The sequence below is a fragment of the Penicillium citrinum genome (assembly GCF_028827155.1).
Source record: "Penicillium citrinum strain IBT 23319 chromosome Unknown utg000001l:1.0-4955037.0:1.0-4956770.0, whole genome shotgun sequence".
Taxonomy (NCBI): Eukaryota; Fungi; Ascomycota; class Eurotiomycetes; order Eurotiales; family Aspergillaceae; genus Penicillium; species Penicillium citrinum.
In genome coordinates this window covers 3,657,290-3,679,255 of record NW_026622686.1, presented here as the reverse complement: position 1 = coordinate 3,679,255, position 21,966 = coordinate 3,657,290, and the positions used below count along the sequence as shown (strand labels likewise).

The following is a 21,966-nucleotide window of genomic DNA, read 5'->3' as shown; positions in this document are numbered from 1 at the left end:
GCTAGTAGCGTCAAGCTCGAAGCGGAGAAAGAAAGAGAAAAAGACGCGCGAGAAAGGATAAACGAGTGACTTTCGGGGTGGACGATGCCGTGGACCCGCAGGAATGGGAAAGATCAATGGCCTCTAAAGGCCACTCGATCAGATTGAATTGAAATGGGAGAATGAAAGAGAATGGATGACCAATCGAGAAGAAAGAAAAGAGAAGAGGAGGTGTAGAAGTGTGAGGTGTGAGAGAGTGTGTGTGGGGGCAGTTCCCGATTTCCCAAGGGGTGTGAGACGAACTGCTGGTTTGTTTCGGAGAGAAGGCTGGAACACTCTCAACCTCTCGATTTCTCTCACAGCATCAAAGCACCAGCACCAAAATCTGCACAATTTCAGAGCTGCAAAAGGGGCCGGGCCCAACGGCGTCTTCCAAGCCGTGCCTGTCTAAACTACTTTTGGCGTTGGCGTGGTTCTCTCCTCCAGTCACCAATCTCGCTAGTTGGACCCATCGACGATCGCTATCACCCAACCGCGCAAAATCGGGCTGGCTTTTTTTGAGATCTGTCTGGTGGGTGAAGAACAGAGAGTTTCTGCATACCGGGCTAATCCTCCGCCTTACATCCTGTACGAAATGATATGAGCTATCCGCGAGGGGTGTATCACAAGCCGCCGTGCATATATCACCGAGGCCGAAGTGGATTGAATCTCTCAAGGATGGGGCAGATCCCGGCATAAGCGGGTACCCTGAGGTACTGATACTCGCAGAACTCCAGCAATGATATAATCCAGTAATATCTGTGACATTCCATGTACTAACCAATCTATCTAAGTATAATTATACTCCGTAGAGATTATATTCCACAGTTGATGGCTTCTTGTGGATATTTTTATAGATCAGTCCCATGGGTCAGAAAGTCACATGATCCACGTCATCTGATCTGGGGATAGGCTACATCCCGGATTCCTTCGACCTCATCGGGCCATATCCAGGCTACTGCTTTGATTCCCTCAACTCTTTGTGATCTTTCTGCTGAACTTAGGCAAGAAGAGTGACTGTCGTCTGAGAACTCATCGTTTGATTTAACTTCCTACTTCTCATTACTGTCCTCGGACTTCGCCACTTCCTCACTTGTCTTGCAGGTGATAGAGCACAACTTCCTCCACATCCGCCTCTCCCTTCCTTCTGGAGCCATGTGTAGCTCCGATATCTTCTTGGCCGTGCTGGCCGTCTTCTTCCCACCCATCGCTGGTAAGTTGATTTCCACTTGAAGATCTTCCTCCCTTACCATCATCCAATAAATAAAAGGTGATTCTATAGACACGCTAACGTATTTCGCGCCCCATCAGTCTGGATCAAGGCGGGGATCTGCACTGCCGACTCCATCATCAATATTGCCCTCTGTCTACTGGGCTATATCCCCGGTCTCATTCACGCTTGGTACATCATCCTCAAATATCCCGACCAGGATTATGATGATGTCGCCTACGAGCCTATTCCTGGCGGTTCCAGCCAACGTCGGGACTTAGAAAATGGTCGTGTGACCTACTACTATGTCTCAAACCCGCCTCTTCGACATCCATCCCAGCAGCGAGGCTACGGCACCGTCAATCCCTCCCAGCAACCTCCTTCCGATTCAAATACTGCTTCTAGGCCATCGAATCGCCCGCAGGAGGGTGCTGGGAACAGCAGCGGACAGCCGCCCACCTATGCCGAAGCCGTACGGGGTGACAACAAGATTCAGACTCAGGATTGAACTACCAGTGGACGGGTTAGCAGCCAGCAGGGACTCGCTTTGAGCTGATGTCTCTTGCTCGGTGTAGTGTGCATCTCCACTTGGACTTACCGTAAGCGTATCAGGGCGGATCTTTTATGACTTTGACGAGGAAATGTTGTTTGTAGTTCATGTATTCATTGCTGTCTTCTTTATATGTTGTTTCGGGGTCGGCCCTTTTCCCACTTATTTTAGCCAGTGTGATCCCCGTTTCCTAATTGATATATTCATTCTCAATGTCCGGTAGGCCCATTCGCTCTATTGCACCTGGTTGAGTGATCCCATGAGGGGTAGGCTGCTTAGGTGTATAGATTATGTCTACCAGATGTATTTTGTTTCACTTTACTTTTGAACAATGCGACCATCTGCTCTTGCATCACCTAATAATGGCCCCAATGTCAGCTAGAGCCTATTCACCGCTTGTAAGGCGAGTATGTAGCAGCTATCCCGGACGCTTACGGACGATATCTATCGTAGGTACTCTATAGATATTCACCCAGTCATTTCATGCTTACGGAATAGTACTTGAATTTCCGATTATATCTTCTTTTTGACTCAATCCTCACGGTTGACCACAACCTACATCTATAGGTTAAATTTCTGTACCCACTCCAGTTTTAGCGCCTCACACCTGTAGCTGTAGAAACGTACTTGCTCGTTGATCTCTCCAAATGCCCAGATCCTTCTCCGCACTCCGCATTTCCCATACATACATACGTACGTACAAATACTGTACGCACAGTACCTTCCGTCTCCATTTGACCATGAATACTTGGGTTTGAGTGAATAATGCTGCAGGTCACAAGTATCGAAGACCGTTTTTATTGGATGTGGCCACAGAGAGACGGGAGGAAGCTACCGTGGCTCTAGGGTTCCTTGATGGCCGAGCCAACCGGATGAGATATTTGAAATTCATATCTTACAACAAAATACCGACAAGGTTATTGAAGATAGATTTTACTCCAGAATGATCCGGCCAAGGGCCGTGAGGCTCCGATCACGTTATGTCTCGGTCCACCTTAATTCGCTGACACTAACCCACTTTGTAGCTTAGTGGCAGCTGTACTGTATGTATAAGCTTGAGATATACCACGGAGCTACGGCTCCGGAGCCGGACCCCGCGTATCTAAAGGTCTGATAATATACATCATCTATGTCGACAATGATGGCTGTTCAATTGGTATATAAACAGGTGCTGACAGTCTTTCTCCTATCTAATTATCTATACTTCTAGCATTTTTCTACACATCTATACGTTTCAACAGTAAGATATCATAAATCATCATTTGAAATCCTGTACTGACATCTCTAGTGTCTAACAACAAGATCGTTCCTCTTACTATTATCAAGGGCGCTGGCCATGAGCACATCCCCATCCCCGAGGGCGAATGCGCCATTATCGCCGACTTTCACTCAGTCAAATCCCAGAGTTCCCACGCTACCCCTTATCTGACCACTGGATTCTACCGTGTTGTGCCCGGACCTACACGGTATGGCGTGTACGACTACGAGGAGACCAAATATGTCCTCAAGGGTCAAATTGACATCACAGTAAGATCAAGATCCCAGTTAATATCGAAATCTGTACTACGAATGATACTGATAGCATTTAGGACGAGGCCACTGGCAAGACCCACCACCTTGTTCCTGGAGACTGGGCCTTCTTCCATGTTGGATCCAGGGCTCAGGTTAGTTCTCTGTCTTCCAATCATTCTCTAAGCACTTGCTGACCCATTTTTAGTTCTCAACTAAGACTGAGGGCGTTGCTTTCTACGCTGTCACCCGACCAAAGAACGACGGCCACCCTAACCTTGTTGGCCGCGAGGAGAGCACTTCGAAGTTGTAAAAGTCAATGCTATCAAAGACTGTTAGATGACCTCCAATCCACGATTCATGTCATGAATTTCTTCTGGCCCAGTGTAGTTCTAGTTCCGAAAATGGTCACAGGTACAATGTTGTAATATTAGTTTGAAACTACCTTTCTTTTTGCCGTTATTTCTACTTCTCTTTCCCCCACCCAAGGCCTTGGGAATGATAGGCCAAAGCGGTAAGCAGGTTGTCTCAACTTATGTTATACCACTATATCTCCAATTGCGTTTTTAAGATAGTACTTAGCAAGGAAGCTATAAGTTATAAATTGATATTGCCCAAGGGTTTAGAGTAATATCGAAATTTCAACCGAGGTGAAAAATGGCCTTGTCTCCAAAAAAAAAAAGGATTACATGGGATATTATGGAGGTAGGGCAAAAACACGACTCTGGAGGGGATCGAACCCTCGATCTTCCGCTGATTCCAAAAGTCTAGGAGGCGGACGCCTTACCACTTGGCCACAAAGCCAGACTTGAATAGACTTCGTGCCAAATTCGCTACCTGACTAGAGGTCATGTTGTTTAGTTTCGGTATGCATACATATGTGACTGTGTATGAGTGCGGACCTTTTGCCAATTAAACTCGGAAAAGATACTGGCGAGTCTGGTCTGTTTGATTGTCAGCCCAACGCGCCCTGTTCAGGTTCAGGGCGGAGTCGAGCCTTGGAAATCTGCTAAGAGCGTAGGGATTATTTAAAGAGCAAACCGCGAGCAAATGATGGAAATGAATTTGAATTTATCCACGTGATATATGATGACTAATAATTGGTCAATTTACCATTAACGATTGAGAGGTGTCGGGAATGCAGTCGCCATGCCTAGCAAGCTTCAACACCATTTCAGGCTTGTAACATGATAGTTAATATAAAGCCATCCAACTTGGCATTTTCCTAGCAATGTCGAACAGAAAACCCGATCCATATGATTCCTTATCTACACAGATGCATATCAAATCCAATAATCAAAGCCTCTAGTCAGGTAGCAAGTTTGGCACGAAGCTTATTCAATTCTGGCTTTGTGGCCAAATGGTAAGGTCTATCAATTTATTATATTGTACTGGATGAACAGAGCTAAGTACCCTCGGTCAAGTCTAGGATGAGAGAAAGGAGATTTCGGGAAATGTAGCGTAGGCTCTCTCCGTCACGAATCTAGATAGCTAAGTATAACCATAGCGTAAAAATTTACATAATTCTAGTCAGAATACGAAGTAGCTACCCAAGTAGATACCAAAAAATCGGAAACACAGTGTAGTTTACATGGAAATCTGTATTGAATATAGAGTTCCAGAATCAATACTGAGAAATACATGCTAATGATCCGAGTACGAAATATAGTGGTTTCACCAGTAAAAACAGTGATTCTTCTAAGCACAATTTCTCTATTGCAACGACTGCGGCTATAGAGCTCCATACAGGCTAGTTATTGGCACGTGAGACCAGAGTACAATAATGTAGTGATTGAATCTAAAGAGGAAGAGGTAATTACGAGGCTACTCATACTATGATAGACTCGTTCCTGCCTTAAGTTAGTATGCGCGACACCGCCCACCATCCTCCCACCTAGCCATTCCCTACCGTATAGCAGAGAAACTCAATTTCTGCGAAAATGGAGACCTTCGGATGCGTGACAATGGGCTCTGGCCGTGTGCCAAACAGAGATCCTGGAATGCCGCCTCATCTAAAGAACCTACCTGGGCAAGGGAAAGCGGGGACGTCTGTATTGCAATCCAAGGACCTAGAGGCTCTTATTCGGTGTGATAATTCAACTCGCAAGCGGTATCGGTTTGGAGGAAAATGCTGATACGGTAATTGGCTACTAGACCTCAATCGTTTTATACTAGAGTGGTGTAACATAAGTTTGAGTACATCCGTTGTGTGCTTTGATGTACCGCCTTCTGTTTCTATTTTCATTCCTCGAGTTTTGACGTAGCAGAAAGAGCGGCAGAAAGGAGGGTACCTACCGTAGTTTCAAACTAATGTTACATCACTGTACATAGTAGAGTAGCGGTGCAGACCGAGTGGGTATAGATCGGAAAAGTTAGGAAAACCACACCTACGAGGATTTTCAAGTCATAAAGAAAATTGGATATTTTGAACAAACCAGGTAAATTTGAACAAGATAGATCCATCACCCAGTATACTACCGTATACTGTATTACCAGATACATCCTTCAGACACTGTATGTTGGATTCCGTACCCAAAAGGTAGAGTGGACATCTGATAACGGTAAACCCAACCGTCCCCAGCTCTTCCGCATTTGGGGAGACTCCAACTCTCAACCACTCTGGCCCGAGGCCCCTCACTCCGGCCATGCAGTCTATGCCCTCACTGCTCCGGCAATCCCTCCGGTCAACTCGACAGATCATACGAACGGCGCCGAGGCCGTCACAACCTCAATCCCGACCGAAACCGCTGAGCACCTTGCCCATTGGAACGACACGGAACTTCTCAATCTGTCTCCAATGCCGCTTCCGCCAACACTCGGGGCTCTACTCAGCATACGACGATAAAGATAAACCTAGCAATGATGCAGAGAAACTCCATCAAGCTGCGAAGGAGGCTTCCAGCGCGACACTCGTCACGGAAACTGTGAAGAGGGAGAGTGAACCTCCACTCGACACCTCCGCGGTGGAGGTTGATCGCGCTGCGGAGCAGGGAGCACCCAAAGAATATGGACAGGAGGCTATCTTTAGGACCGATTCAGAGAAGACAAAGGAGCAGGGCTCTGGTTTTGGTGGTTTTCGAAGTGGTGGGCTTCCATCGTACCTGGAAAGCCGCCGATCGAAAATGTCAAAGCAATTCACGACTATGATGGATAACATCCAATCGAATGTCTTCGTAGCTGGCCAGCGTCTGAATGATTTCACCGGGTATTCTGGTATCGAAGCATTGAAGAATGAGATTCACAGTCAAGGTATGGGCAATATTTTGCAAACAGAGCGACAAAAGCTAACCCATCTATTTCCTTTCCAATTTAGAGGAACGACTTCGCATAGCTAGAGCAAACGTTCGAAACGCCAAGGATGAATATACAGCCGCTATAAACCGTCGCTCAACCTCGCAGCGTGAAGTCAATGAGCTTCTCCAGCGTAAACACGCCTGGTCCCCAACAGACCTGGAACGATTCACCCTTCTCTACCGAAACGACCATACCAATGAAGTTGCCGAGGCGGAAACGCAAGAAGCACTCTCCGCTGCCGAACGCGAGGCCGAGGAGGCGGCTGCTTCTTTGAGCAAGAGCATTCTATCCCGCTACCACGAGGAACAGGTCTGGTCTGATAAGATTCGTCGCATGAGTACTTGGGGTACATGGGGCCTGATGGGTGTTAATGTTCTACTCTTCCTGATCTTCCAGATTGCTGTGGAGCCATGGCGTCGACGCCGACTGGTCAAGGGATTCGAGGATAAGGTAGTCCAGGCTATTGAGAAGGAGAAGGCACTGAGTCGCACTGAACTTCTGGAGGCTACTGCTTCTGCTCAGGCCGCTTTGGCTCCATCTATACCCGAACAGATTGATTCTACTATTGAGACCTCTGTTTCTACACTCGAGACTTCTACTACCGAGTCGGAGAAACCAGTCGTGGCGACTGCGCCTGTACCTTCAACAGTTCCAGCTCCTGCGGCTGCAGCTGTTTCCGAGTCCATTTATTCTCGCCTCTCCAGCATTTCTTCTTCACCCCTCTCCATCGAATATTGGCAGAGAGTCTTGCAAGAATTGTTCAGCGAGCGCAGCGTTGCTACTTCACAACGCGATCTTACCGTGACTGCTATTCAGAGCGGTGCAGTTGGTGCAGCCGTGATGGGCTTATTGATCTCTTTGTTGAGTTCCCGGTAATAGATCCCCCGAATCTACTTGTACATGGTGGATGGAAGTGCAAGAGATCTTGTTTGATATCTTCTAGACCGTATGGTCTCATATCTGACCTTGGTGCTTTGTCACATATCTTCCGGCCTTACTGGTCGGTATAATTGTACAGATGGAGATAGAATCTACTGGGCCTGAAAACCCTGTGTACTATTATTCGAAATATCCCTGATCCGAGCCCTTCATTCCAATATTATTGCTGTAGCGATGTTTCTGCACAATCTATACCGGATTGCTAGTATTCGTAGTCCTTGGAGAAACGAAATTGTATAACATAGGAAATCTTCATGACTAGGCAATACACTGGCAAATATAAAACACAATATGTACTGTACCCAAGCAGGGCTTGAGGCAGCCACTTGGGCGGAACAGCCGGAGCCAGAGGCTCTCCAGAAAGAGACAAATCCGTAGATCAATGGCGAGACCGAGGACAGCAGTAGTAAAAAGGTATGAAAGAGGCTCATTTTTTGTCCATATTAAAACACGGTCTCTTTAATCTTGACACGACACACGGCCCGCTCTGTCTAAAAAACAAGGGATAACAAAAAAAGGAATATGAGAATCACAAGCACATACACAAGACACGAATGTCTTTACCTGCCATCCGGCATTGATCGATCTAACGAAGAAAAAAGAAACCAAAGATCATTTCCCCATGCAAAAGAGTCAATGGCGTTTGTTATGAGTGGTTTGTTTTTTTCGGTGGATTCGTTTAACCGATGACGAGAACCTCATCCTCGGGGAAGCTGTATTGGGGAACCTCGAGGTTCAGAGGAGCGGGACCCTTGCGAATACGACCGGAGATATCGTAGTGGGAGCCGTGGCAGGGGCAGAACCAGCCGCCAAAGTCACCGGCCTCACCGATGGGCACACAACCCAAGTGGGTGCAGACACCCAGCATGACCAACCACTCAGGGCGCTGAGCGCGGTCCTCATCACGCTGAGGGTCACGGAGAGTCTCCCACTTGATCTCGCGGGCTTCATCAATCTCACCCTGGGTACGGTGACGGATGAAGACGGGCTTGCCACGCCACTTGATGATGACCTGTTGATGAGATGTTAGAATGCGGAGGGGTTCGTCAATGTGGAGATGGAGATACGTACGTTCTTGCCCTCAGGAATAGCACCAAGAGCAATCTCAACCTTGGCCTGGGCCAAAACATCGGCGGAGGCGGACATGTTAACCAGGAAGTCTGTAAAGGAATTGCATGATCAGCAAAATGCCCGAAGAATCTCAACCCGAAGAATTCCCAATCTCTCCTCCCAATCGAAGTTCTTTTTCCATGCCAATTTCAAATCCTCCTTCCATCCTTCCATGCAGTATCCTCATAGGGGCATTCGAGAGAGAAAACCTACCCTGAACGGTGGCCTTGGCACCGACAGCGGAAGCCAGACCCATGGTGCCGGCCATGAAGTAGGAGAAGACCTGGTTGGAGCGGGGGCTCTTGTTGGACTTGTATTTGCTGAAGTTAGGGATCTTCAGAGTCGAGCCGCTTTCATTGGCGCTGGCGAAGGGGCTCTGGAAAGAGGACTTCGCATCGGCAACTCCCCTCCGCTGTTGGCAGGAGGCGACGACGGCGCGGGAGGAGGTGAGCTGCTGGCGGGCGCAAGTGCGCAGCAGAGTGTTGGAAGCAGAGGAGAGCGACATGGTGAATGGACCACGAAGGGGATGTCCTCAATTGCGATAAGGGTGGGTGCAAGTGCGAGAGATGGGAGGGCAGGGGAGGCAGAGAAGTGGATGAAGTCGGAAGTGAAGTTGGAGCCAGAGCTTTCGCCTACCCGTGACCCGCTCAGCCAATGAGAGGCCGCGTGATTCCGATCAACCGTCTGTACATTCGAGAATGGTGCAGTGAACAACCAATTTCTACAATATTTACGGAGAGGACTTTCTAAAGTTTTGTCTTGAACATATTTGTTTCTGGATTGTTCCTGAATTGATCCAGGCTCACCCTCTTTCGTGGTATCTACAGATGCCTCCCTAACCCGAGGCGACCCGATAATTAAACAAAAAACACCCCAAAAGCAACATCAGAAAAACCATATAACTCCAATGCAATATAGGCAAGTCCGCCAAAGACTTGTGTGAATGCCCGATAATGTCATTCCTCCATAATTCAATCCTTCATCTCCACATCTTGGTCCGGGGCAGCCGCGGCTTCAACTGTTCGATCCGCAATAAGCGCACTTACAGGCACAACTGGTGTCCGCGGAACTGTTGGTGATGAGGCTGTTGATTCATTTGCCTGAGCAGGAGTCTTCTTGTCTGGAGTTGAACCATTTGCCTTGGCAGGTTTAGCACCATCACCATTCAGTGTGCGCTGACCCTTCTCCAGCTCACTCTGCTTGGTGGCTTCCTTGGCCTTGTTTTCTTTGAATTGCTTGTAGGTGGTAGTCTTAGGGATGACATCGGAGAGGAACTCGAGATTATCAATATGGGACACGGCGCTTGCTATAGGAACGAGAAGGGTTTAGCTGGGTTCATCTCCGATTTACTTGAGGCCATAGTGCTCAGTACTCACCAAGATCTTTGTATTGAACAGTCTTTCGCGGTTTCCTCTCTGACTTGACTACATTGTGACCTTGCTCGGCAAGGTATTGAATGAACATCTCCTAGAAGTAGACGTTAGCAGCGTGCGCCGGGCGATTGCATGACGGGATGATTGATGGGACATACAGTCGCCATAGCAATGACGAAAGTCGCATTGTTGGAGCATTGTACAATATCCTCGTCCAGCTGAATTATCTTCTTGATACGAGAAACTGAGACCCGGTTAGCTCAATCCAGTCTTGTCAAGAATTCGTATCACTTGTATCGCGTACTAGGGAGGGCACTCTGGCCGGTGATCTCCTCTGAATCGCCGGCGTTCTTTGAAGACATGATAGAATGATGTGATAGACCTCGACAAGCTCAAACAATTTCCAACAATTGACTGACTGCGTGTTTCGTATTGAATCCGTGGCAGCAATGTTCTTCGTGAATTCAACTGAGTGAAGTTGTAAAGGGCAAAAGGTCCAACGCGTGTGCGCGATCTTATCTCAGCAGCCTCCGCGGGTTATCGCTGCTTGGCGCGGACATCGAACTTCGACACTTTGTCCAAAGCCTCTCATCGCAATTGTTCAACGTCGCCTTCTGTTTGATGACCCATTCCTTTATTTTACTGGTGAACTTGAGTCTGGTCAATCTCTTTGAATATTGAGCTGTATCTATTCAACAGCGACGAGTGATCTCAGACCCCCTCCGTCACGGTGGGAGAGCATCATCGATTTCCAAGCCTTTTAGTTTGACTATGGTGATATCACTACTCCGTTCGATGTTATGAGCTCGTTACACCCACCCACGACACCATTACGGTCGCCTTCTATATTGTCGGAGCGCCGCGACCTGCGCAGGTTATCTGGTCGATCCGTCTCTTCTCAAAGATCCCCTATCGATGCTCCAGCACCCGAACCCCAACCCGCTGCGATTACGGAGGAGATTAGTGAGATTAAACGATATGAAGACTTTACGACCATCGATTGGGTCCAGGATGCCGTTTATGAACAAAACTATCGCCGCGCCAAGCGACGAAATGGCGGTGGCTTTTGGGATCAAGAAGGCATTTTTGGCTGGCGTCGCAAGGTGATCGAGTCCTACGATGCTGGTCAAGCCTGGCTTGTGGTGACTCTCGTGGGAATGGCGATTGGGCTGAACTCGGCGCTTTTGAATATTATCACTGAGTGGTTATCCGACATCAAGCTGGGTCATTGCACTACTGCGTTCTATCTAAACGAGAACTTCTGCTGCTGGGGCGCTGAAGGAGGTACGTCGAAACCCCGATGAATTTTATACTGCATAAACGAAGACTAACGCTGAGCTTCTCAGGATGCCCGGAATGGAAACACTGGACTGGATTCTGGTTTTTCAATTACATCGTCTACTTCTTTTTCGCAGTAAGGCTTGCATCCTTTAAAGATCTGCGGTAGTGAACTGGACTGATCTCCATATTTAGGTATTACTTGCGTTCATCGCAGCAATTCTTGTCAAAACTTTTGCTCCATATGCTGCTGGGTCCGGTATCTCGGAGATTAAATGCATTATCGCGGGCTTCGTTATGAAAGGCTTCCTTGGAGCGTGGACTCTCCTCATTAAATCAATTGCTTTGCCACTGGCTATCGCATCGGGTCTTTCCGTCGGAAAAGAAGGGCCTAGTGTTCACTTCGCTGTGTGCACCGGTAACGTTATATCGAGATGGTTCGGCAAATATAAGCAGAGTGCCTCCAAAACAAGAGAGATCTTGACCGCATCAGCAGCCGCTGGTGTGGCTGTCGCTTTTGGCAGTCCCATCGGTGGTGTGTTATTTTCACTCGAGGTGTGTTCTAGGATAGTTGGTCATTGACAATAAGTGGGCTAACGATTGTATAGGAAATGGCCAACTACTTCCCTCTGAAGACTCTTTGGAGAAGCTATTTCTGTGCTCTAGTCGCAACAAGTGTTCTTGCTGTATGTCATTCTCGTCAATCTTAAAGACTGCAACCGCTGACCTGATTAGGCTTTGAATCCCTTTCGAACCGGGCAGCTGGTTATGTTCCAGGTCGAATATGACCGTACCTGGCACTTTTTTGAACTGATCTTCTTCGTGTTTCTAGGTGTTTTTGGTGGCTTGTATGGTGCTCTTGTGATCAAATGGAATCTTCGGGTTGCATCATTTCGCAAGAAGTATCTTGCCCAATACCCCATTGCCGAGTCTGTGGTCCTTGCCGCGCTCACTGCAATCCTGTGCTACCCTAATATGTTTTTGAGGATCAACATGACCGAAATGATGGAAATCCTCTTCCGCGAATGTAAGGGAGGCCATGATTATAACGGACTCTGCGAGTAAGTAGCACTCCTCTTCTAGAATGTCGCAGAGGAACACGATTTCTAACTCTTTGCATAGGAAGAAAAATCGGTTGGCAATGGTTCTGTCTTTGGCTGTCGCTACTATCCTACGTACTGGCTTGGTTATTATCTCCTACGGGTGCAAGGTGCCAGCAGGCATTTTTGTCCCATCAATGGCTATCGGTGCATCCTTTGGTCGTATGGTGGGTATTATAGTGCAGGCACTATATGAACACTTCCCGGAATCTGCTTTCTTCGCATCATGCGAGCCAGATGTTCCCTGCATTACGCCAGGGACGTATGCCTTCCTAGGTGCAGCGGCTGCACTTAGCGGCATCATGCATCTTACAATCTCAGTTACTGTCATCATGTTCGAGCTCACGGGTGCCTTGACCTATATCTTGCCGACTATGGTATGTTAAGCTGGACTACCCTGGGAATAATGAATGCTAACCACATGCCATATAGATTGTTGTTGGAGTAACAAAGGCAGTGGGGGACCGATTCGGTAACGGCGGCATCGCAGATCGAATGATCTGGTTCAATGGCTTCCCATTCCTCGATAACAAGGAAGACCACGTTTTCAACGTCCCCGTCTCTCACGCAATGACAACAGACCCGCTCACCCTTCCTGCATCTGACTTCCCTGTACGTGAAGCAGAGCATCTGTTGAATGATAACAAGTTCCAAGGATTCCCGATTGTCGAGGAACGCAGCAATAAAATACTCGTTGGTTATATTGGCCGCACGGAACTTCGTTACGCGATTGATCGCGCACGTAGTGATGGACTCCTCTCCCCTCGAGCTCGCTGCGTCTTCACTAAAGAAGCAGCAGATGCATTAGTCGCGAGAAGAGCTTCTGTTCCGCGAACCCCTCATCAAGCGGATACTTTTGATGCAATCCAGACCAGCGTTGGTGCTGGCTTCGTCGATTTCTCCCGCTATGTTGACCATACTCCACTCAGTGTTCACCCGCGTCTTCCACTTGAAACAGTCATGGAAATCTTCAAAAAGATGGGACCGCGGGTTATCCTCGTTGAACACCGCGGTCGTCTTACTGGTCTGGTCACCGTCAAGGATTGTTTAAAGTACCAATTCAAGGTGGAGGCCGAGGAGCATGCTCTCGCAGCAACCACTGCATCGGACTTCTCTCAAGCTCCTCTAGGAGGTCATCTGAGTACTCCTGCCGCTGAAACCCTGGAAGAGCGCATCTGGCGGATCATTCAGTCTGCGATCGGATTTGTATCGGGCTCGTCTCACCCTCGTGGTCCCGTGCGTTTGGGTGAACGGGATCGTTCTGGACAGCAAGAACCAACAGGCATTCTAGACGGAACAGAAGATGATGGACTCGTCGAATTGGAGGAGAGAGAGGAGCGGCATGGTCGATCTCTTCGCCGTTGACTGTAATAATTATGTGAATATAAGCTGATAGAAATGTGTTGATGCATTATATACGAAGCGTTGCTGGTGATATTTACCTAATGCTATTTCCACAAATGAGCCTTTCCATCAACCCCAAGAAAGTTGCTACTAAAATTACCTAGACACCATGAGTAGAATATCATACCTATGATAGGCCGGTACCTCGGATCTCAGAAGTTGGAGAGTTTGCAATCCCCAGTTGAATACAACCTTGTATTCTTCTACACTTTGAAAGTGGTAGAACAATCGTATAGTTTCGGTTACTCGTAGGTGGGACAAGACGCCAATTGACTTCTAATGTAACACGAGTCCAAGTCCAGGTCCAAGCTTAGAGCCTCAAACTATTTATCTATAGGATGAAAAGAGATATTCCTTAATATATTATATGCTATGGTATCGCCATCAAAAGAAAAATCCATTACGCCCCTTCGCGCATCCCAACTAAGATACACCCAGCACCCATCATCGCTGCACCCAACCACCATAATCCACCCACCGCCTCTTGAAATACAATCATACCAAGGAACGCCGTAGTCAAAAAGTTAGAGGCCGTATTTGTAATTGAGACTTTTGTGGTAGAGGGGCCGGCTGTGAGGGCGCGAGTGAAGAGTGCCCACATGATGACGTTGCAGAGGACATTAAGACCGAGACAAGCCTGTTGGATAGAAGTTGTAAGCATAAAATCTCAGGGGAATATACATATATTGAAGGAGAGCAATGAAGACGTACGCCGCGAACAAGGAGCTCTAGGAATGGGGAGGAATCGAGACCGAAGAGGTGAGCGAGGGATTGCGCAAAGGCTGTGGTGTGATTATCGGTCGTGCTGCGTTTGTCAATTGATGAGTCTATGAGTTAGAAGTAAAGCTTTGCTTTGCTTCTCTGCGTAGGTCTGATTAACCTACAGTTTTGCGAACAGGCCGTTCAGGGCTGCAAAGGCGCCGCTGGCTACGGCGATGAGAATCCAGGGGGAGCTGGTGGATTTTTGAGGCGTTGAAGAGGACATGTCGATCTGTATATACCTCCGCAGAGGATAAATTGGCGTATCTCAAAGCGGGTTTACCGTGTATATATAGCTGGTTTGGGTCAAAATGGGAGGGAATCAGTGGGTTGAACGTCATCCGGAGAGGTTGGAAATGCCGCCAAGCCAAAATGATTAAGAGATAGCGGAGTGATCGGCGGAGATGGGGAAGTATACAAAAAGGTCAACAGGGTATATCCAAGTCGAATTATGGAGTATATTGAGACTAGCAGATTTATTCGCTAGCTATATATTGTATATATCAAAGCATGATCTATGGTGACAGTCTCTGCAGCCGCCACTGCGCATTATCCCCGGCGCCATCAATCCGAACGTACCGGAATCGATCATGAAGACGACTCCGACGACCTTGCCAGAATTCAACTGACTCGGGAACGAGCCGAACACCTCCCCAGAAAGGAGGAAGGGGAATTTGGCCCACTCCTTCAAATTTCTTTTCCATCTCCTTAACCCATTGCTCAAGCAAAGCGCGTCCATCATCGATGTCCGTCTCGTCGATATCCGCCGGGATATTAACACCAGAAGTCGATCCTTCAGCCGGTTGAAGCTTCCAAACGCTCTTACGACGTTGATGGGCTTCCATTTGTGAAGGCTCAGCAGACCATAATACCCGACTTTGCCAGCTAGCCCAAGCACCAATCTGGCTACCGCGTTCACGAGTACGCCAGTACAGCTCGCTTTCCTCACGACTAAGTGGCTCCAGAAGACCTTCTACACGAACCTGACGCTCAACAGTAGACCAACAGAAAGTCAAAGCCCCCCCATTTGTTGCCACTGGCGAGTCCTACATCACCGGGCTCGGGCATCGAGCCTATCGCATCCGCTCCGCTGGGATCTTGCCCGAAGACTTGCGCACCCTTACCCTCACGACTACCCCAATTACTGTACACGACCCATCCCCGTTCATCCAGCTCCTTCAGATATAAGACGCGGGAGCTAATTCGACCCGAAGGAAGGGACGCCGTTGCAAGGGTACATGTCTCTGGGGCTGAGCTCGCCGGTAAACGCGGGTCGCGGAACCAGGCATTGAATTGGCGTAGTGGGTTTGTGCCATGGATTTGTGATACAGTCAAAGGAGGATTGGTCACGAACTGATGTGCCCGGGCAGGGTGGGACACCATTTGGTTCTCGGAGGCGGAAGTGGGTGTCGAAGTAGCAGATCGGAGAGCTTCGCCGGGGGCGAGGTGAGATGGAACTGCAGATTGAGGGATCGGTGGGGTGGCAGATGCATTTGGAGTTTCTGAACCAGCTTCAATATCACCGGGTGCAACTTTAAAAAAAAATCAATTTTTGTCAGTTTCTAAGCTCCAGCGAGGGTTCATCAGTGCCCCGCGGGGGTAGTTTTCCCTCTTGGTTTGGGCGTGGTACAAAAGCTGAAGCTCAGCAGGGTCTCATTTCGTACAGATAAATTTCTTTGGACGTCGTGATTCGGCGTCTGGATTTGCTTGATACTGTGACATCTTGGATCTGGAGTTTGTGGCAAGTCTGGGAGTGGAAAAATGCCAGGTTCGAAGGTGGGGTGGTTGGCAGCAGACGTTGCGGATTCTGATGCGGAGAAACGAGTGGAGGTTGGGGGAAGCAAGAGAAGAGAGATGATGCAGCATAGAATATGAACGAGAGATATTATTAATACCACGGTATTAATATGTGATATGCGAAAAACGAAGAATGAAGAATGAAGAGGGATGTTGACGAAGGGCAAGTCGACCCAAACTGTTCGATTTGGTGGAAATGCCCGATGCGGCAGATCGATCTGATATTCGCCGAGGGAAGACATCATCGCATTAATTGATGCTGTATACTATGTATTATTTGGGATGTAAAACTAGGAATAATATCAATGCGGATATAATAATGATAATAATACGATCATCCAACAAAAAAATCCAGTTACTATCATCCCCTTCATAAATTAGTCCATTTCCACTTTGCTCCCACTAAACTATGCTATGTAGTAGCACTCTTATTTCCTCTCCGTGTCCATTTGAACATTGTAGCCTTAGCCCACCTGGGCTAAGGCTACAATGTTCCTGACTGAGACAGATGGTTGATGGGATGGGCCCTGCATCGATAATCTATCGAGATAAGCAAGGATTTACCTGACGTTTTTTTTTTTTCTACTTTTTACTTGAATATTTAAGGTACTCATTCACTTTTTTTGTATTTCTCTTGGGGGGGCGTCTAGTAGCGCCATGCAGAGTAGAGATGGATCTATAAAACATCAAAACATGATCAAATGGTATACACATCACAAACCACCTTTTTTAAACGCCAAAACCACGCTGAATGCCAGAACAAAAGAAATCAAAAGTAAACAAAAAAAGGATGTCCCCCAAAACCAAGAATCAAAACCAAAACCAGGTAAATTAACCAGTCCACATTGGTCCCCTGCCCTACAAGCGCCGAACCGGAAAAGCCCACACCGAGGCTAAGGGATCCAGCCCTAGCAAGGTGATGTAGGGACTGTAGTATGTAAATCACAGCATCATTAAAGTGATATCAGACCTGGTGTCGTTTTGTTCAAACAGATCAATCAAAAAATAAAAAAATAAAAATAAGATAAAAATCAGGCAGGAAAAGAACAGGGGAATCGGAGTTCGATGTCCGAATTTAGGCGGAGGGAGAACCACCGACGAGATCGATGATTTTGCTGGCCACGGCAGATGGGTACCCGCGAGACATCATCTCCTGGACGATGTTGGAAGCGCTAGCACGGTCATCAGCAGTGAGGAAAGCACGAGTCATGGCTTCATAGGTGCTAGGCTCGCGTTTCTCGAGACCGATGCTGTCATAGATGGCCTTGGCCTTGGAAACATCGCCTTCAGTGGCCCATCCGTGGATGAGAGTGTTGGCGATGTAGGCGGTCATCTCGACGTTCCGCTGGAGCATGCTCTTGACGACCTCTTCAGTATCAGCGACGCGGTTGTTGGCGACCATTGCCTCGAAAAGGGCCTGGTACAGGCAGGGCTGCGGGCGAACGCGGCGGTCCGAGACGACAGAATCGAAGACCTTGCGGGCGGCAGGAAGATCGTGTTGAACACAGCCCTTGGCGTGAACCAGAGAAGCGTAGTGAACGGCATCGGGTTGCTGGCCGGCAGCCTTCATTGATTCGAGAACCTTCTCTGCAGCGTCCATGTCGATTGGCTCAAGGGAGGCGTGGGCGTCAATGAGCAGCTTGTAGGTGTGCATGGTAGGCTTGATGTTGCGAGACTGCATGCGCTCATAGTAGGACAGAACCTTGCTGATGTCACGCTTAGTGTTGAGGAAGTACTGGATCATGGAGTTGTAAGGGGCAGGACGGGGTTTGTAGTTGGGCATAGACTCCATCTCCTCGAACATCTCTTCGGCAAATCGCTCGTCACTGACACGGCAAAGAGCGTTGACAATAGTACCGTAGGTGACGCTAGTCGGGCGGACGTTGTTAGCACGCATCTCGGCGAAGTAAGCTAGACAATCATCGATACGACGGGCCTTTCCGAGCTTTCCAATTAGAGCGTTGTACAGGAAAGACGTAGGTTCAATGCCCTCGGCAACAGCACGGTGGAAGATCTTCAGAGCCTCTGTGGCCTCGTCAAAGGTCTTAGTAGACTCCTTGAGGGTGGTGATGTACAAGCCAAAGGTGTTAGCAGAGGGTGCAGATCCCAGGCCAAGCAGCTCCTGGTGGAATTGACCAGCCAACTGACGATCTCCAACAGTAAGACAAGCAGCAACCATAGCGTCCAGGATAGAAACCCAACCGTACTTAACGGCGTTGTGAGCGGGGTTCAGAGGGACGTCAACCCGAGCCATGCCGTGAATTTCGTGAACCAACTCCATGCGGCCAATCTTGGCAGCAGCAGTAATCATCTTAGCATATGTGATGTAGCGAGGATGACGACCAATGCGACGCATGTTCTTCAGACGAATCAGTGCCTCATTGAGATGGACATCAGCTCGGCCAGTGGTCTTCTCAAGCTCTTCCGCAATGATGGCAGATCCACGGAAATCAGTGACATGAGCGTAAGGATCGAAGGAGTCTGGGCTGATGGAAGGCGTAGTGATCGATGTTTCGGCCATAGAGACAGGGCTGCGACGATCAGAAACCATGGAACCCTGGCTAGAGACCTCAACGTGATCCTGCCATTTCTTGACAATGTCGGGACGGCTGGTGTAAAGCTTAGCGACAGCCTGGTCGATCAGAGTAGAGGTGTAGGCATCGAGTGGAAGAGAAGCTGCCAGAGCGGTCTCGAGCATGTGGGCAAAGCGGACGGGGTGCGCGACATCAAACACCATGGCACTGTTGTTGGCGAGCATACCAGCCTGGACCTGAAGGGCCAAAGTGAGGTCAGTCGGGCTCATTTGGGAAATGCCCATGGGGCCCAAACTGGCAATAGCATGCTCAGCGAGAGGTGAGACAAGACCGCCGTTCTCAACCATAGACCAAAGGAGGGTCATACTAGATTGAGGTGAGAGAACAGCGGCCGTCTGCATCAGGACACGGCCGAAAAGGTGAAGAGACTCGGTGATCTGCTCCCTGGTTGAAGCGCTGACAGTGGACTGTTTGGCAGAAGTGTTGCGGATACGAGTGAACATGTTACGAGCCTCGTGCAGACCTTCATCGACATTGCCACTCTTCAGTTGGGCAAGGGTGTACATAGCGGTCGGCTGAACCATATCCGGAGTTGCCTGACCCACAGTGTTCAACATGATCCACAAGGATCGGGCCGCCGAGATGTTGCCTTGACGAATGTGAAGAGCAAGTAGGGAGATGGCGGGGGCTTGACGGACGGATGGTGCTGTCGAAAGACGATCGTAGGCTTCGGACGCGGTGGTGAGATCGCCAGCATCGGCCGCGGCCATGCAAATTTGGGAAATGGCCTGATCTCGGGCCTCATCATGCAATTGAACCTTAGCTTGCTCCAGAGCCGTGCTATAGTCGCCGGTCTTGAGCGAGTGTCGCACCAGACCATCCTGGACAATAACTTCTTCAATGACTGCCCATCGACCCTCACGGTTCTCTGTGACTTCATCGAACGAAGAACGGATTCGGTCCAGGAAGTGCAGAGCACCTTCATCCTTGCCGCACGTCAGATAAGCACGAATCAGAGCTGCATAAACTTCTCCATCAAGACGCTTGACGATGCTGAAGACGCCGCTATCGTCGGAGACAGCCAGGGACCGGTATTCGTTGTAGCATTCCACGGCGCTCTTGAGGTCACCAACACCTGCAAAAGCGTCGATCATGAATGGAAATATGGTCGCGTGGGGAGTGACGTCCTGCTGTTCCATGTGGGAGTAGATGCGAATCATATCCTCTACCTTACCCTCACGAGCACAAGCGATGATGAGCTTGCGATAGAGATTGACAGGCAAGGCAAGTCGTGAGTGCCGAGAGATAGCAGTGTTGAAAAGCTTCACAGCGATGGCCAAGGAGTGGTCTTCCGCGAGGATTTCGCGCTCCAGCTCAGATGACTGGAGCATGAATTTACCAGGCTCTTCCATGCCGCCAAAACGAGCCCGTTCCTGTTCCAAGACCTCCTTGGCATCAATCGTCCCATGGGCTTGACTGACGAGCAGCTCAACCAGTGTCTGGTAGGTGTCTTCGTCAGGAATAACCCTACGACGAAGCATATCAGAGTAGACGTCCAGCGCCTTGGGAATTGCCTGAGCGGCTTCGGGATGGAGACGGATGGCAGCAATTAGAAGGGCGTTGTACGCCTCCACGGTCGGAGTGAGACCATCGCGCAAGATCGATTCAAATGCGACGGGGATCTGGGAATATTTCTGCTCCTGTGATAACTGCACGACATGGTTGGATGCAATCAGGGCGGCTTCCGAAATAGCTTCCGATGAAATGATAGACACCTCGGCAGCGGTCTCGGCGGCGGTTTCGGCCTCATTCTCGCCCATCTCTAACGTTTCCTCGGCCTTGGCCTGCTCTTCCTGCATCTGAATTTCCCGGGCAACAGCCTCCTCCACTTGAGCGTTGACATTCTCGTTCGCGGCAGCTTTGGTTGGGTGTGGCGGTTCGGGAGAAGCTGTGCGCTCCTCCTTGACATCCTCAAGATCCTCGTTGGGCTTCCAGCCGATCCGGCGCTTATACTGAAACTGTCTCCAGTCACTATCATCGCCGGTTTGCTGGGCATGCTGCCAGGCAGCATAGTAGGCAGCTAGGCCAAAATCCCCAGATCCTGAGCCACCCTGGCTAGCCTTGGCGCCAGCGCCTGATGAACTCGAGGCGTTGGAGAAAGCATTCTGGAGTTGTGTACGGGAGAATTTTGCGGGTTGTGCAGCGAGGGAGTTGAAGGTGGTAGACGAGGCATAAGTGGACTGCGACGCCGCAACTACCGATTGAGCATAGCCATGGGTGAAGGCTTTGGTGAAACTCTGGCGCGCGAGATGGGTAAACGGTTTAAAAACCATTTATCTGGCGAGAGACCTCTTCAGATCGAAGAGGCAATGCTAAGAACGCGTCAAGTTAGCAGTGAATGACGTGGGTAGGATACGCGCATGCACGCGAGTTTGATGGAGATGACATACCTTGCACTCAGAAAAATAATCGAAGTGCAGGTTCATTGAACGACCCTACGCCGTCAATGAACGCGCTAATACAAGGATGATAGGTGAAAATGATCACAGTAAAAGACCAGTGTGAGAACCGGTCTATTGACAATAGTTGAGGAAGAAAGAAAAAGGAGGGGAAGAAGATTGTAAAAAAATAAAAGTAAAAAATAAGACAAGTCAGAGTTTCTGGAAGGAGATGGAGTCGCACAGGTGGATTTCCTTAGGGCCGATCCTATCCGGAGAATCTACAACTTGCGACTAGTGAACTATACTCTTCTGTAAATAGTTGTATGTAGTCAGATTGGTATCTAGTAGATTTGTCTGATGGTATATACATATATTTAAGACTATCTATCATATCCTGTTCGTATTTCTATCTCTCCAGGTATTTTGCACAGCCATCACACACGTCAACCGAGGATATGTACATAATGTCTACAAAGTACAGATCGAGTACATTCCAGACAGTACAAAATGTAGCAGGCCCGCAAGTACCCGCGGGAAATGTCAGAAGTACTCCGTGGACCGGTTCCTGCCAGCAGGTCATCTGCCCATGACTGACCCACCAATCACAGCCGCGCAAAAGAGCTGATTCCCCCTGAATGAGTCACTGTTTC

General features: G+C 48.8%; 9 protein-coding genes across 9 annotated transcripts; 4 read left to right on the top strand and 5 right to left on the bottom strand.

Annotated features, from left to right (window-relative positions):
* Positions 1-1,098: 1,098 nt before the first annotated feature.
* Positions 1,099-1,736, top strand: N7469_001392 (putative stress response RCI peptide; the record flags this gene model as incomplete). The annotated part of the gene is made up of 2 exons (XM_056640312.1): positions 1,099-1,231; positions 1,330-1,736. Exons 1-2 carry the CDS (start codon positions 1,174-1,176, stop codon positions 1,734-1,736), a joined length of 465 nt encoding a protein of 154 aa, XP_056506069.1. The 5' UTR covers positions 1,099-1,173.
* A 985-nt stretch (positions 1,737-2,721) lies between these two features.
* On the top strand, positions 2,722-3,600 carry N7469_001391 (uncharacterized protein; the record flags this gene model as incomplete). The annotated part of the gene is made up of 5 exons (XM_056640311.1): positions 2,722-2,739; positions 2,809-2,821; positions 3,067-3,305; positions 3,368-3,442; positions 3,496-3,600. 5 exons carry the CDS (start codon positions 2,722-2,724, stop codon positions 3,598-3,600), a joined length of 450 nt encoding a protein of 149 aa, XP_056506068.1.
* A 2,203-nt stretch (positions 3,601-5,803) lies between these two features.
* Positions 5,804-7,457, top strand: she9 (putative mitochondrion biogenesis protein (She9); the record flags this gene model as incomplete). The annotated part of the gene is made up of 3 exons (XM_056640310.1): positions 5,804-5,826; positions 5,869-6,536; positions 6,601-7,457. The coding sequence occupies 3 exons, from the start codon at positions 5,804-5,806 to the stop codon at positions 7,455-7,457; spliced, it is 1,548 nt and encodes a 515-aa protein (XP_056506067.1).
* A 742-nt stretch (positions 7,458-8,199) lies between these two features.
* On the bottom strand, positions 8,200-9,135 carry rip1 (ubiquinol--cytochrome-c reductase catalytic subunit RIP1; the record flags this gene model as incomplete). Its single annotated transcript, XM_056640309.1, has 3 exons — positions 8,200-8,532; positions 8,592-8,680; positions 8,844-9,135. The coding sequence occupies 3 exons, from the start codon at positions 9,133-9,135 to the stop codon at positions 8,200-8,202; spliced, it is 714 nt and encodes a 237-aa protein (XP_056506066.1).
* A 466-nt stretch (positions 9,136-9,601) lies between these two features.
* Positions 9,602-10,365, bottom strand: N7469_001388 (histone-fold domain-containing protein; the record flags this gene model as incomplete). The annotated part of the gene is made up of 4 exons (XM_056640308.1): positions 9,602-9,936; positions 10,007-10,097; positions 10,162-10,247; positions 10,308-10,365. The coding sequence occupies 4 exons, from the start codon at positions 10,363-10,365 to the stop codon at positions 9,602-9,604; spliced, it is 570 nt and encodes a 189-aa protein (XP_056506065.1).
* A 438-nt stretch (positions 10,366-10,803) lies between these two features.
* On the top strand, positions 10,804-13,746 carry N7469_001387 (chloride channel protein; the record flags this gene model as incomplete). Its single annotated transcript, XM_056640307.1, has 7 exons — positions 10,804-11,287; positions 11,350-11,417; positions 11,477-11,836; positions 11,890-11,967; positions 12,017-12,342; positions 12,404-12,758; positions 12,814-13,746. 7 exons carry the CDS (start codon positions 10,804-10,806, stop codon positions 13,744-13,746), a joined length of 2,604 nt encoding a protein of 867 aa, XP_056506064.1.
* A 439-nt stretch (positions 13,747-14,185) lies between these two features.
* Positions 14,186-14,770, bottom strand: N7469_001386 (uncharacterized protein; the record flags this gene model as incomplete). Its single annotated transcript, XM_056640306.1, has 3 exons — positions 14,186-14,422; positions 14,497-14,590; positions 14,670-14,770. 3 exons carry the CDS (start codon positions 14,768-14,770, stop codon positions 14,186-14,188), a joined length of 432 nt encoding a protein of 143 aa, XP_056506063.1.
* Positions 14,771-15,059: 289 nt separating this feature from the next.
* On the bottom strand, positions 15,060-16,266 carry N7469_001385 (pyridoxamine-phosphate oxidase PDX3; the record flags this gene model as incomplete). Its single annotated transcript, XM_056640305.1, has 3 exons — positions 15,060-15,527; positions 15,595-16,076; positions 16,209-16,266. The coding sequence occupies 3 exons, from the start codon at positions 16,264-16,266 to the stop codon at positions 15,060-15,062; spliced, it is 1,008 nt and encodes a 335-aa protein (XP_056506062.1).
* A 1,150-nt stretch (positions 16,267-17,416) lies between these two features.
* On the bottom strand, positions 17,417-21,208 carry N7469_001384 (pentatricopeptide repeat protein; the record flags this gene model as incomplete). Its single annotated transcript, XM_056640304.1, has 1 exon — positions 17,417-21,208. One exon carries the CDS (start codon positions 21,206-21,208, stop codon positions 17,417-17,419), a length of 3,792 nt encoding a protein of 1,263 aa, XP_056506061.1.
* Between the last annotated feature and the right edge of the window lie 758 nt (positions 21,209-21,966).